The 15303-nt window shown below is 47.4% G+C and overlaps 1 protein-coding gene across 1 annotated transcript; it reads right to left on the reverse strand.

Annotated features, from left to right (window-relative positions):
- Nucleotides 1-675: 675 nt before the first annotated feature.
- On the reverse strand, nt 676-6351 carry LOC309889469 (aquaporin-3-like; the record flags this gene model as incomplete). Its single annotated transcript, XM_082782324.1, has 6 exons — nt 676-844; nt 1520-1737; nt 3649-3767; nt 4674-4811; nt 4982-5108; nt 6289-6351. The coding sequence occupies 6 exons, from the start codon at nt 6349-6351 to the stop codon at nt 676-678; spliced, it is 834 nt and encodes a 277-aa protein (XP_082638450.1).
- Between the last annotated feature and the right edge of the window lie 8952 nt (nt 6352-15303).

Genomic DNA, 15303 nt, shown 5'->3' on the forward strand with positions numbered 1-15303 from the left:
AGTGGCTTGCAAACACTGCCTTTGCATTATATTAAAATCCAGTGCATTCTCACTCTCCACTCTAACATTATGGATCAAATGGATTGATGTGATCTTCTGGAAGCTCATGGGAGATGTAAAAAGATTAGCCAATTAAAATCTTTTAGACAAGTCCATTCCTGGTGTCAAGTCATTGACTTCAGAGCAACACCAAGCACAGATTTGATCCATCATAGAACCACAGGGAATTTTTTCCCAGGATGTCAAATTTTCCATTCCATGATCAAAAAAACAATTTATATTTTGCATGGTCCCCACTCTGAAGATGGGGATACAGGTTTAGAGGGAAGCAGTTTGTCAAACTCACAGGCCAGGCCAGCAGTTCAGCCCAGGAGAGCCCTAAATTCCTGAACACGGGGCCTGTGCTAGAGGTGTTGGATAGCAATGCCCACCTCTCTCCTGACTCCTACAGTCCTCTTTCCTGGGGAAAGACTACATGATACTGGATGTGGGGAAAAGGCTCACAGGAAAGCGTCTAAAGCAAATGCATCAGGTATATAGAAAAAGCTAGAATATTTCAAGACATGAAAATAAAAACCTTCCTGTTGTTCTTGAAGCTCTATCTTAACTCCTTCCTCCTCTTGGCCAACTGCAGTCCTGAGTAATAATATCTGCCAGACCTGGGTGGCAGCTTCCTCAGACCCTTTCCTTGTGCTTCACGTTGGCTAATTTGACTGTTTCCTGATCAAAGGCAGGTGGAGAAGGCTCGTCATGGTATCCAATCATCAGCTGATAGACCATCACTCCTGCAACAGCCCCAAGGAAAGGAGCAACAACTGGAACCCACCACCACTGCTTACTAGTCCTGGGAAACACAAAGGAAATACACAAGGTTAACAACAGGCATTAGGGTACTTTTGTTTGGATATGGAACAGTGCAAGATCTAGTCAATGGGATATTTGGAGACAAAAGACAACAGCAACCCCATGTCTACTGCAACATGGAAGACGGATGTTGCCTCTTGCTGCAAGCTGGGGTGACAAGTATTTCAGAACAGCTGCTTCCAGGACTTCCAAAAGTGTTTCCCCACAAGGAAAGGAAAGAAACTATTGTAGTGTCTGAACTAGGCACCTTCATTTCCTTCCCACTACTTGCAGGAAAGCATCCCTTGACAACACAGCCTGTATTGTTCATGACTCTTAATTGGATTTTGTTATACCTGGAGACAGTTATAACAGAGACCCTACATTTCCTACTACTAAAAAAAAAATCATGTTCAAGGTGCACCTGAACTTCTCATAGATGCTCTAAGGTTTCATTCCTGATAGCAAAGTTAAGTCATTTGCTGGAAACTGCCCTACTTGCACAATTTCACAATTTCTTAAGCAGCAGCAGAGCTAACAGTCTTCTTTAAAATGTCTATACAGTCCAAAGATACCTCATGGGTGCTAAGACTTTCTGTGATACCAGAAGTATCACCTACTTGGATTTATGTTTTTTTCCCCTTGATGCCTGAAGTCTTCATTGGCAAGCACTTACCAGAACACTTCAGAGCTCCAGCCAGCAATGGCTGTGAAAAGACAAGGCCCAAAGTCCCTAGCAGGGTTGACAGTGTAGCCAGAGTTGAAGCCCATGGAGGTTCCAATAACAAGGACAACAAAGCCAACTGTGAAAGCTTCCAGACCCATGGGGACAGGGTTGTTGTAGGGATCCACAATAGCCAAGACGCAAACAATCAGGGAGGCAGTGCCAATGAACTGGGGAGAGAGGGGAAAAAAAGAGAAAGAATTTATTCCAGACCAATCTTTTAACCAAGTTACTTAACTCCTCTGAAGTTTCATGGGTTTAGGATTCATTCTTGTACTGGGTCTATCTGGGATGTTAACTTTCCCTGCAGTAGCCCATACAGTGCTGTGCTCTGCACTTGTAGCTAGAACAGCAGTGGTATCACACCAGGGTTGTGTCTGCTGCTGAGCAGTGCTGGCACAGCATCAGGACTCTCTCTAACCCTCCCAGAGTCAGCAGGCTGGGTGTGGGCAAAAAGCGAGAAAGGAACATCACCAGGGCAGCTGACCTAAACCAACCAAAGGGATATTCCATACCATATGATGTCACACTCAGCAATAAAAGGTGTAAACAGGAAGAAGAGGGGAGCAGTGGGCTCTCTTTGCGAAAACATCTGTCCTCCCAAACACTGGCTACGTGCATTGAGTCCCTGCTTCAAGGACGTGGTCAAGCATCGCTCATTTGTGGGAAGTAGAGAGTAATTTCTTTCCTCTGCACTTCCACACAGCCTTTACTTGTTGTTTTTCCCCCTTTCGTTAAATTGTTTAATTAATACTATTTTTCCTTAAAAATTATTTTTCCCTTTAATTAAATTATCCTTATCTCAATCCATGAGTTGTTCTTTCCTTTACTTCTTCCCCTCCTCTTCTGAGGAGGGGGAGAGCGGTTGTGGTGGAATTCAGCTGCTTAGCAAGGTAAAACCACCACAATTCTCTAAAGAGTTGCACAAAGTCATCCCATGGCATTATCAGACAGCATCCCATTGGGAAAGGAACAGTGGAGCTCACTCCTTCTAGCAGCTAACAAGCTCCATCACACCTACATCTTTTTCCTCTACTCACAGAAGAGCTATGAACAACCGTCCAAGCAGCCAAAAGCAGCTGAAGACATCTTCCTGAACCTGCATCCAAGCTGCCACAGCTAAGCAGCTGCTCTGTCTTTGTGGTTGGTAGCAACTTCAGGGAGGAGACAGACCCCTCCACCACCCCACACCCACTTGACCTCCAGGTTGTGCAACAGCCACAGTAGTGCAATGGGAGTGAGGAAGAGACATCCTTCAGGAGCTGAGACCAAGTAATGTCCTTTCCACTGGTGTCCTGGTAAGCACTGGGACTAACACTGGTTAGTGCCTTTAGGACAAGCTTTCTTGCTTTAAGTCTTTCTGACTCTTTAAGTCTTTCTACTCGGTGCTGGGGCAGCCTCACCTCGAGTACTGTGTGCACTTCTGGGCACCACAGTTTGTACTAAGGACAACTGTTTGATAGTGTCCAGAGGAGGACGATGAAGATGGTGAAGGGCCTAGAGGGGAAGACATATGAGGAGCGGCTGAGGTCACTGGGCCTGTTCAGCCTGGAGAAGAGGAGGCTGAGGGGGGACCTCATTGCAGTCTACAACTTCCTTGCGAGGGGGAGTGGAGAGGCAGGTGACCTCTTCTCCTTAATCACCAGTGATAGGACCCGCAGGAACAGTGTTAAGCTGAGGCAGGGGAGGTTTAGGCTGGACATCAGGAAAAAGTTCTTCACCAAGTGGGTGGTTGCACACTGGAACAGGCTCCCCAGTGAAGTAGTCACTGCACCAAGCCTGTCTGAATTTAAAAGCAATTGGACTGTGCACTTAGCCACATGGTCTAAACTTTTGGGTAGACGTGTGCGGTGCCAGGAGTTGGACTTGATGATCCTTATGGGTCCCTTCCAATTTGGGATATTCTATGATTCTATGACTCTTACCTTCCTACAGGCTAGTGAGGGACCAATACAGCAAGGGTTTCAGAGCCAATATATCTCCTCTTGAAGTTGCAATTCATTCTCTAACCAAATGAGAGGCCCAGAACCATCCCAAAAGATACCTCTTCAAGTTCTGGCATCCTCCCAGCATCCTCTTACCTGGTCAAAGAATCCATTCACAACATTCAGATGCTGAGATGGGTAGGTAGCAAAGATACCAGCAGTGGCATTCTGTCCCGTTACATACAGCTGGTTGTTGCCAAAAGCCCAGATGGCAACTGGAAGTGGGGAAAAGGCACCAGAGTTAGAGCCCAAAAACAAAACACTAATCCAAATCCTAATTCCCCCCCCACAATGTGCCTAAACACCTGTGGTGCTACAGAAGTCATAAGATATTGTTATGGATCTGATCTGCAGCAAATATGATTTGGGCTAATCTTGCATCTTCCTCTAAACCAATATGCAATTACTTTCACCTCTTGGGGCTGTCCTATAGAGCAGTTGGCCCTTCACCTACTGCTGTATAGAAGCTGGATAACTACCCTAAGCACATTGTATAGGTTCCCTCCGCGGTCAGTTAAGAAGAAAAGATGCTCAACCCTGTTTTAGGCAGCTATTTAGGATGGGGTTAGTTCTCTTCTGCAGAGAATCTGACTTCAGCCCACCAACTACTGGAACACTGCTTAGCTTTAACACCCATTAAATCCTGAGCAATGGTAAGTGCTGATCACTTTTGCTTGTTTATGTTACAGAATTACAGCAGTACTGTTTTTTTGTTTTGTTTTGTTTTGTTTTGTTTTTAAATTAGAAGCATTAAACCTTTCCCTGATCAGCAGGAAGAGTGTTCAGTTCTTGTCCACTGAATATTGTTGTATCAAGGAGCACCATGACAGTGGAACTGGATTTTTGGGATGTTTTCCAGGATGTACAGTCATCCTGATAAGGGTTTAAGGGCTGCCAATGCTGCTAGAGTTTTATTGTCTCACACTAGCATCCAGACAATGCAGAAAAATTCAGGTGAAGGTGTTTTTTTTTTTTGACAAGAAGGATAAAATGGCTCTGGAACAAGGCTCATATTGAAAGTCTCCATTACTACTAGTGTTTCATCAACATTTCTGGAATATACTTTTTAATCTGGATAATAGACACATGTGTGCACACATACACACACTATCTGCACATACCATAGTAGAGCCCAAAGACTATGCCAGCTCCCAGGAAGGCCCCAAGAGTCTGGGCCAGGGCATAAATTGGTAGCTTGATCCAGGGCTCCCAGGCCAAGAAGCACATGGCAAAAGTGACAGCAGGGTTCAGGTGTCCACCTGCAGAAAGACTGGAGATTAGTGCACTTCTGCAAGCAGAACTTGGGTCCCAGAGATGAGCCAAGACACACCAGTCTCCATATCAGTGCCACACAGGAAAAGTGCAGCCATCTAGGACTACACACCAGTTATCACAAGTGAATTCCAGCCCACATAAAATCACAACGTACCTGACACTTGTCCTGAGATCAAAATGCCAAGCATCACAGCAAAGCCAAAAGCCAGGTTAACAGTCAGGAAGCCTCCATGAGTCCCTCTGCTGAGCACAATCTGTGCAACAGAGCCACAGCCAAACAGCTGAGGAAGAAAGAAAAAAAGATTGAAGTTACCCTGTTTCACATCAGGGCCAGTTGCTGACTGACACCCTTGACTGCTCTGCTTACACCACTGAAGGCCTCAAATCATGGGTGCGTTGTAAAGCTTCAGCCCTCAGTCATTATAACCAGCAACAGCAAGGAAGGAGAAAGGACACAAGGCAAGCCTAGCATCTGGCTGGAGAACTGATACAAGGAACAAAAAATCTGAAGAAAGATCATCCCACAGCTCACACCTCTAAGAGACTGAATATCTCTATCCAAACATCTCAATTTAAGGCAGCTAAAGGTAGGCAAGAAGAATCAGTGAGACAGCACCCTGAACCAAGGTATTTACAGTACAACTTGTTCACACAAGGGAACTGGGCACCTTACTGTTAAAAATGGCTAATAATAGTCTGACCCAGTAGCACATAGATTGGCAGGGCACTATTTTGCTATTGCATGAAAAAGACATGACTGAAGAAGGGCATGATCAGCCTGGCATTCACAGACACTCCTTCAGGCAGCCCTGGCTGAGGGATCAGGGCTGTCTCCCTGAGCTGAGCTACCTGCAGTTGTCCCAAACCCAAGGCATGCTCCCTGCTGTGGGCACTTGGAGCACAGCCCACACCACCCCAAGCCAGCCACATCCCTCCTATAGCAAAACTATGTAGGAAAGGACCGGGACAACACAGCTGGCCTGTCTCTACAGTACCAACATGCATCAAGCACTTTGGGCAACAAAAGTTATTTCTGTTGGGTGATAAGGGGTATTGCCTAATAGCTAAAGGAGGCACATGCTCATGTTCAAAGACATTTGCTCAAAATGTGTGATCTTTATGTTCCCAACCACATCCAAAAGCCATGCTTCCTATGGCCTGGGTTGTTAAGGGTGAGCAGTTTCCCCAGGTGGTTCAGTTCATCACTTATCCAGCTGGATGTCTTCTGCCTGGCCAAGTCTTTCCACCACCTACCACGTACTTTAAGTGGCCCTAGTCCTGATCTTCTGTTTGCTTGTACCTTCCACTGACTCTACCTGAACTGATTCTCAACATGTACCAGGGATTACTTCACCACCAGGTACTGCAAGCATCCTTAAACAAGGACAGAGATTAGAGTTTGCTCCTGTCCTGCTCCCAGAAGCCAGAGATCCTCCAGGTTAAGATCAAAGCTTTCCTTACTTCCACTGAATGTGTGCTCGTATCTACCCACCCATCAAGTTTTTCTGCTTCTGTGAACTCCATCATTCTAGAATTGCTCAGTTGCCACACAGGCAGTATCTGCTCTTAGGGGATAAGACACCAAATAGACACTGGGAGGCAGGGGTGGATCTCTTCACCTCTCCTGCCAACGCTGGACATGCTGTTGAGCAACACAAATCTGAGGAAGGGCAAAGCCAAAACACAGCTAACTCATCCCCCGATAACTGATGAATTACTAACAAAGCAAACACTGCACTCAGCCTGCTGGGAAAGGGGTGGCCAGATAATCTGGAGGCGAACTCACAAGGTGGACACTGTACACAGGTACCTCCTGACAAGAAGCCAGGTCTCCAACACAGGATTTTGTTTAGAAAGAACAAAGGAACCTGCAGAACTTGTTAGTTAACAGGAGGTGACATCCAGCACTGCTCTCTACTGGGTAGCATCAGAACAGCCCCTCCGATGTCCTAACCCCAAGATTATCCACTGGAAAGCCACGGCAGAGAAGACGCCCAGCTGAAGGCAGAAGGGATGAGCCTTATTTGTTGTGCAGCAAACAGACATCACTCCCAGACACGTCCAAGCTGCTGAGGGGAATGTAGCTCCAACCGAACAAATAAATACTGGCTAATGACCAGGGTGACATCTGTTCTTTCTCTTACCCCAGAGGAGCCCCAGCACACTTCAGACAGAAGTTTCAACAGAGTATTTGGCCATGGTGTTCACCTCTAAGGCCACACAGCAAGCACATCAGTCTGACCAGAGAGGGACGAGCCCACAAAAAGCTGCAGTAGGCACCTGAGTTTGTCAGGGTTGGCCCCAGCTTATTCCTATTGATGAAGGCATTTGTGTTATTCACACTGAAAGAAATGACAGTTCTGCAAGTGGATGGATGGTGGTTGGATCATTAGCCACAGAAACCACAAAGTAAAAATTCCCCACCCTGTCATCTACCGCCTCATTTACCCACAAGGGTCTTCTCTCAACCCGGAGGAATTCCAGCTCTGCCATTCCTCAAGAGATTATTCCCCATCCTCCTCCTTAAAAATCACTCTCCAGCTTTTTTGCAGAAAGAAGTCTATGGGCCATGCAAAAACACCTCCGGGCCACTCCACAGGAGCATTACAACTATTTATCAGATGAGCCCTGAGCACTGTTTGGCTTAATTCAGTGTAACAACGGAAAACCTAACCCTAAGCAGATTAAAAAAAAAAAAAAAAAAAGAAGTACGGTGATATTTATGAACAAGTTTGAACTTTGATATGCTTGTGTGCAATTCCATCCCCTACCAATGAAGTCCTTTGAACCACGAACACATTCTTACACACGACATCCATCAGTGGCACTTGAACTTTAGTAATCCATTCAAATGGCAGAGAAGGTCAAATAAAAAGTAAGCCAGCATTTATCCATTAAAAAAAAAAAAAAAAAAGTGTTTTAAGTTCACACAGTGAATGTAAGAGTCCTTAGTCAATATTAGACCACTATGGTCAGGAGAGAGAAGTGCACACCCAAGGGAAGATGATCCCTCACTCTCAGGATTTTAATAACTGCTGCCACCACACTGATTTTAAATTACTAGAAAACATCCCAACCAGCAGAAACCCAGGTTAGTCCCCCACATGGCAGGGTGTGCAGCAGTCAGCTGTTATATCTCCATGAATCACTAGGCAAGTTCAAAAGCGATTTTTTAAGTGCTAATAAAATGACTGCAACAAACCATTACTCTGATGTATTAAAGCTACTCTCCTAGGAAGTGAGGTCACTGCACCCATTACACCAGGCTAATGGAAGCCAGCTCCTTAATTTCATCTCACTGGCTCAGGCAGATCTAACGGTTTCACTGCCAGCAGGGAGGATTCTCCCTCACAAGCTTGAGGGAGAACACAACGCCTTGCACTGCAGAAAATGAATAGGAGCTCATCATGTTCTGCAGTGAGTTCAAAGGTGAAAGGGTTGAGGGACTCCAGGGGCTGCACAAGGGAGGGGACAGCCAGAAGCAGCAACTAATAATAATATAACAGGAACCGCAGCAAGTTGCTGGGTATAGCTTCATACTCAGAGAAACCAAAACTCCCTGTGTCCAGGGCACATGAGGCTTTGTCACAGTGGGTGACAAACACCCCATCTTCTCCTTGGCTAGGGACAAAAAAAGGCCTGTGTTGAGGGATTTTTTGAAACAGCAAAAATCCCATGGCTTGCTGTAGCTGAGCAAACCAAGCTACCAGGGCAACTATGAGAAGTTCCCATGACATTGTTCCCACATCGCCCAATTGAGGAATTCAGAAAAATATTGTTACCAGTAGCTGGCTTCAAGGACAAGGTCTATGTGACTGCTAATCACAAGGGGGTTGTTTTCTTGCAGGTGGGGTTGTTTTCTTGTAGTTGTTTGTCTGAGTGCTTTTGACCAATAATCTTGTGTGAAACACTGTCCGCCCCTGTTAAGTTCACTATAAAAGTTAGGCTATTCGGGCAATAAAATGGAGCATGATCTGACTCTACTGGTGTCTGTCGTGCTTTCGGCCGTGCTTCCTGCAACATATGGTGCCTGAACAGGCTGAGACCGGAACAGGCTGAGGCCCGCACAGGCCGACACCCGGACTCGCTGAGAGCCGAACAGGCTGAGACCCCAACAGGCCGGGAGATCGCAGCGGCGCCGGGAGACCTGGCAGAAGCCGGAACACCTGAGAGACACTGAGAAACTCCAAACACCGACCTGGACAAAGGACCCGCAGTGGGACGCGGGGAAAAGATCCGCGGGGAGACGCGGGAAAGAAACCGCGGGAGGATGCGGGAAACGGAGCCGTGGGGAGATGCGGGAACAGATCCGCGGGGAGACGTGGGAAAAGATCCGTGGGGAGCCGCTGGAAACGGAGCTGCGGGGGGACGCGGGAAACGGAGCCGCGGGGAGACGCAGGAACAGATCCGCGGGGAGACGCGGGAACAGATCCGCGGGGAGACGCAGGAAACGGAGCCGCGGAAAACGCGGGAGCCACGGAGGGATGTGGGAACCGCGGAAAATGCGGGAGCCGCGGAAAACGCGGGAAACTGAAGTAATCGCGGTGTGACGCGGGACATCCGAGATCGAGTTGCTACGGGAGAACAGAGGCGTCAGTGGACAACGGCAGCCGACCCTCACCGTGTGGCGAGTCGGCACATAGCAGAGGGGCGGACATCAGGACCCTGCAGCCTGTCTGACGTAACCATGGAGGCAGTGGCGGCTGTGCTGCTTCTCTCTGGCATTCTTTTTATAAGAGGTTTATCTTGCAATGCAAAAAAGACTATTCATTCCCAGATCGGTGTTATAACTATGTTTCTGGATAACATTCCGTGGGGTTGCCACATTCTACAGATTACTAATGACGACTTACCTTTATTGCGGGGCAGGAGTGCAGAGACGCAGATTACACTGCCAAATGACCACCGGCAGGCTCTTTCACAAACAGCTTCTAAGGTTGCAGCTGGCACTGCCTGCAGCCGTATAGCAGACGTTACACTCTCTTTCCTAACTAGTAATCATGTGTCTCATCCATTTGTGGTGAATGGTCAGTGGCAAAAAGAAAAGGGGGAGAGTAAGGGGTGACAAAGACAGAAATAGTACCAGGAGGATGCCACTGACACTAACAGCATGGGTAATAGGAGTAGTATAAGTGACACAGGTGACGGTGCGGGGTGGCGGCGGGCACTACCGCGCTGCGGGGCACTCTGCCTGCTGCTCATCCTCGCCTGCCTGTGCACTGCTGCCAACGCTGCTAGAGCAAAATGTGAAGACTGCTCAGATGGTAGTGATGAGAGTGCTTGTGTGAAGAAGACGTGTGCTGAATCTGACTTTGTGTGCAACAGTGGTCAGTGTGTGACAAACAGATGGCAGTGTGATGGGGATCCGGACTGTGAAGATGGGTCTGACGAGAGTGCTGAGCTGTGTCATATGAGAACATGTCAGATAAATGAAATCAGCTGTGGTCCTCAGTCAACCCAGTGTATCCCAGTGTTGTGGAAATGTGATGGTGAAAAAGACTGTGACAGAGATCCTGATTGCAAGGATGGAAGTGATGAAATTAATTGCCCTTCTGGGACCTGCAGGCCAGACCAGTTCAGATGTGAAGATGGGAACTGTGTCCATGGGAGTAGGCAGTGCAGTGGTGTGAGAGGCTGTCTGGATGGCACTGATGAAGCAAACTGTAACAATGTTATTCAGTGCTCTGGACCTGGCAAATTCAAGTGCAAAAGTGGAGAATGCATAGATATCAATAAAATGTATAACCAGCAGAGAGACTGGGGTGATGAGCCCCTGAAGGAATGCATCATAAATGAATGTGACTGTCCAGCTGGGTTTGAGTTTGTAGACAAGAGAAACTGTGGAGATATCGATGAATGCCAAAACCCTGGTATCTGTAGTCAAATCTGTATCAACCTGAAGGGCTACTAATGTGAACGTAGCCGTGGCTATCAGATGAATCCTGCTACAGGAACCTGGAAAGGGCCATACAGGTACAGAAATACAAATAACACCTGTGATAACAATGACGCTGCTAAGCAGGTGTCGTGGTTTAACCCGGCTGGCAGCTAAATACCACGCAGCCGTTCGCTCACCCTCCCCCCTCCCTCTCTGGGACGGGGGAGAGAAATGGAAAGTGAAGCCTGTGAGTTGAGATAAAGACAGTTTAATAAGACAGGAAAATAATAATAACAAAATAATAATAACAATAATAACAATAATGTTACAATGGTGATAATAGGAAAGTAATAATAATATGTACAAACAAGTGATGCACAATGCAATTGCTCACCACCCGCTGACCGATGCCCAGCCTAACCCCGAGCAGTCCGGCCCCCTCCTCCCGGCTAGCCACCCCTATATATTGTTTAGCATGACGTCAGATGGTATGGAATACCCCTTTGGCTAGTTTGGGTCACCTGTCCTGGGTCTGTCCCCTCCCAGCTCTTACTGCACCCCCAGCCTGCCTGTTGGCAGGACAGAGCAAAAGGCTGAGATGTCCTTGGCTTGGTATAAGCACTGCTCTGCAACAATTAAAACATCGGGGTGTTATCAGCACTCTTCTCATCCTAAGCCAAAACACAGCATTCCACCAGCTACTAGGAAGAAAATTAATTCTGTTCTAACTGAAACCAGGACATCTATCCACCCCTTATTCTATAACATTTATGTCATGCTCAGGTTACACTCTTTTCCATACATTCTAATTAGTCACCTACAGTAGTCATAGTAGTGATAACATACAGTATTATATAGTAATTAACATGGTACAATTCAGTTCATGGGCTATTCTCACCCAGTATTAAATCTCCTTGAGGTACACACCGGACCTCTCCGTTCTTTTGCATCACCCACCAAGTATATCCAGGTCCCTGAGCGAAAACAATTCCACAAATAGGTTTGCCTTTTCCTGAGGCAGGAGTAGCCCAGACTGTTTTACCCAGCATATTTCTTACATGCACTACAGGAACTTTATCCCCATCTACAGTACGTAACAGGTTTGATTGGGCAGGTCCAGCTCGGTTGGCAGATCCCCTAGTATTGACTAACCAGGTGGCCTTTGCCAAATGCGTATCCCAATTTTTGAATGTCCCAGCACCCATTGCTTTCAATGTAGTCTTTAACAGTCCACTGTATCGTTCAACTTTCCCGGAGGCTGGTGCATGATAGGGGATGTGATACACCCACTCAATACCATGCTCTTTGGCCCAAGTGTCTATAAGGTTGTTTCGGAAATGAGTTCCATTGTCTGACTCTATTCTTTCTGGGGTACCATGTCGCCATAGGACTTGCTTTTCAAGGCCCAGGATAGTGTTCCGGGCGGTGGCATGAGGCACAGGATATGTTTCCAGCCATCCGGTGGTTGCTTCCACCATTGTAAGTACGTGGCGCTTGCCATTGCGAGTTTGAGGGAGTGTGATGTAATCAATCTGCCAGGCCTCTCCATATTTATATTTCAGCCATCGTCCTCCATACCAGAGGCTTTGACCGTTTGGCCTGCTTGATTGCAGCACATGTTTCACAGTCATGAATAACCTGTGCTATAGCGTCCATGGTCAGGTCCACCCCTCGATCACGAGCCCATCTGTATGTTGCATCTCTACCTTGATGGCCTGAGGTGTCATGGGCCCATCAGGCTATAAATAATTCACCTTTATGCTGCCAATCCAGGTCCACCTGAGCTACTTCAATCTTAGCAGCCTGATCCACCTGCTGGTTGTTTTGATGTTCTTCAGTAGCCCGATTCTTGGGCACATGAGCATCTACGTGACGTACTTTCACAGCCAGGTTCTCTACCCGAGCAGCAATGTCTTGCCACAAAGCAGCAGCCCAGATGGGTTTGCCCCTACGCTGCCAGTTGTTTTGCTTCCATTGCTGTAACCATCCCCACAGGGCATTTGCTACCATCCATGAATCAGTGTAGAGATAGAGAACTGGCCATTTCTCTCGTTCAGCAATGTCTAAAGCCAGCTGAATGGCCTTCACTTCTGCAAACTGACTCGATTCACCTTCTCCCTCAGCAGCTTCTGCAACTTGTCGTGTAGGGCTCCATACAGCAGCCTTCCATCTCCGATGCTTCCCCACAATACGACAGGACCCATCAGTGAACAGGGCATATTTCTTTTCATTCTCTGGTAACTGGTTGTACAGTGGGGCTTCTTCAGCACGACCCACCTCCTCCTCGGATGATATCCCAAAGTATTTGCCTTCTGGCCAGTCCATAATCACTTCCAATATTCCTGGGCGACTGGGGTTTCCTATTCGAGCCCGCTGAGTAATCAGTGCAACCCACTTGCTCCACGTAGCATCAGTTGCATGATGCGTAGAAGAGACCCTTCCCTTGAACATCCAGCCTAGTACTGGCAATCGGGGTGCTAGGAGGAGCTGCGCTTCAGTACCGACCACCTCCGAAGCAGATCGAACTCCTTCATATGCTGCCAATATCTCCTTTTCAGTTGGAGTATAGCGGGCCTCAGATCCTCTGTATCCCCGACTCCAAAACCCCAGGGGCCGACCTCGAGTTTCCCCAGGTTCTTTCTGCCAGAGGCTCCAGGTGGGGCCGTTCTCCCTGGCTGCAGTGTAGAGCACATTCTTTACATCTGGTCCTGTTCGAACTGGTCCAAGGGCTACTGCATGGACTATTTCCTGCTTGATTTGTTCAAACGCTTGTCGTTGTTCAGGGCCCCATTCAAACTCATTCTTCTTACGGGTTACTTGGTAGAGCGGGTTTACAATCAGACTGTAATTTGGGATGTGCATTCTCCAAAACCCCACAACACCTAGGAAAGTCTGTGTTTCTTTTTTGTTAGTTGGTGGAGACATAGCTGTTATTTTGTTGATCACATCCATTGGGATTTGACGACGTCCATCTTGCCATTTTATTCCTAAAAACTGGATCTCTCGTGTAGGTCCTCTGACTTTATTTTGTTTTATGGCAAAACCGGCTTTCAGAAGGATTTGGACTATTTTCTTCCCTTTCTCAAAAACTTCCTCTGCTGTGTTACCCCACACAATAATGTCATCGATGTACTGCAGGTGTTCAGGAGCTTCCCCCTGCTCTAGCGCAGACTGGATCAGCCCATGGCAAATGGTAGGGCTGTGTTTCCACCCCTGGGGCAGCCGATTCCAAGTATATTGGACTCCCCTCCAAGTGAAGGCAAATTGTGGCCTGCACTCTGCTGCTAGAGGGATGGAGAAAAATGCATTAGCGATATCAATTGTGGCGTACCACTTGGCTGCCTTCGATTCAAGTTCGTACTGAAGTTCCAGCATGTCCGGCACTGCAGCACTCAGTGGTGGCGTCACTTCGTTCAGGCCACGATAGTCCACTGTTAGTCTCCACTCGCCATTAGACTTTCGCACTGGCCATATGGGACTATTGAAAGGTGAATGAGTCTTGCTGATCACTCCTTGGCTCTCCAATTGACAAATTAGCTTATGGATGGGAATCAGGGAGTCTCGGTTAGTGCGATATTGCCGCCGGTGCACAGTTGTGTTAGCGATTGGCACTTGCTGTTCTTCGACCCTCAGCAACCCCACAACAGAGGGGTCCTCTGAGAGACCAGGCAAGGTAGATAATTGTTTAATGCCTTCTGTCTCTAAGGCAGCTATACCAAAAGCCCACCGGAACCCTTTTGGGTCCTTGCAATATCCTCTTCTAAGATAGTCTATGCCAAGGATACATGGAGCATCCGGGCCAGTCACAATGCGGTGCTTTTCCCACTCATTCCCAGTCAGACTCACTTCAGCCTCCAATACAGTCAACTGCTGAGATCCGCCTGTCACTCCACAAATATAGATGGGCTCTGGTCCTTTATATCTCGATGGCATTATAGTACATTGTGCACCGGTGTCTACTAAAGCCTTATACTTCTGTGCTTGAAGGACGTGCCAGGCCATCGAATCCACACAGTCCAATAAACTCGATTGTCCCTTTCCTCCCCCTGGCTGGAGGCAGGGCCCCCCTAATCCTGGTCAGAATCTTCTTCATTTCTGTGTTTGAAGGACTGTCTGCTGGGAGTTGGAGCAGCAAACTTTTCAGAGAATCCCTTTTTCTTCATTGTTTTCTTTTGCAACTCACGTACCCGTGCCTCTAGGGTCGCAGTAGATTTTCCATCCCATTTTCTCATGTCCTCTCCATGGTCTAGTAAGTAAAACCACAGGGTGGCACGGGGTGAGTACCCACCATATCGTCTTCCTTGTGTGGATGAACGCCTACCCCTGATAGCTGAGACACTGCTCTGTACAGGTACGGAGGAGAATAATCTCTCTTCAAGTTGGTGAACCTTTTCAGAAAGTTTCTCCACAGTGTTCTCTTTTGGTCGGTGGACACTGGTTGGTTCAGGGGGGATGAAGATAGATTCTCTTTAAGTTGGTGGAACTCTTCAGAAAGTTTCTCCACAGCTGAGACGCAGGCCTGTAAGGAAGAGGAGAGACTTTCTTCGTACTGCCGGAGTTGTTTAGCCACTTCATCCACTGTGGGTTCCTCATCCTCT

This window comes from Aythya marila (assembly GCF_965140915.1).
Source record: "Aythya marila genome assembly, chromosome: W".
NCBI classification, from domain to species: domain Eukaryota; kingdom Metazoa; phylum Chordata; class Aves; order Anseriformes; family Anatidae; genus Aythya; species Aythya marila.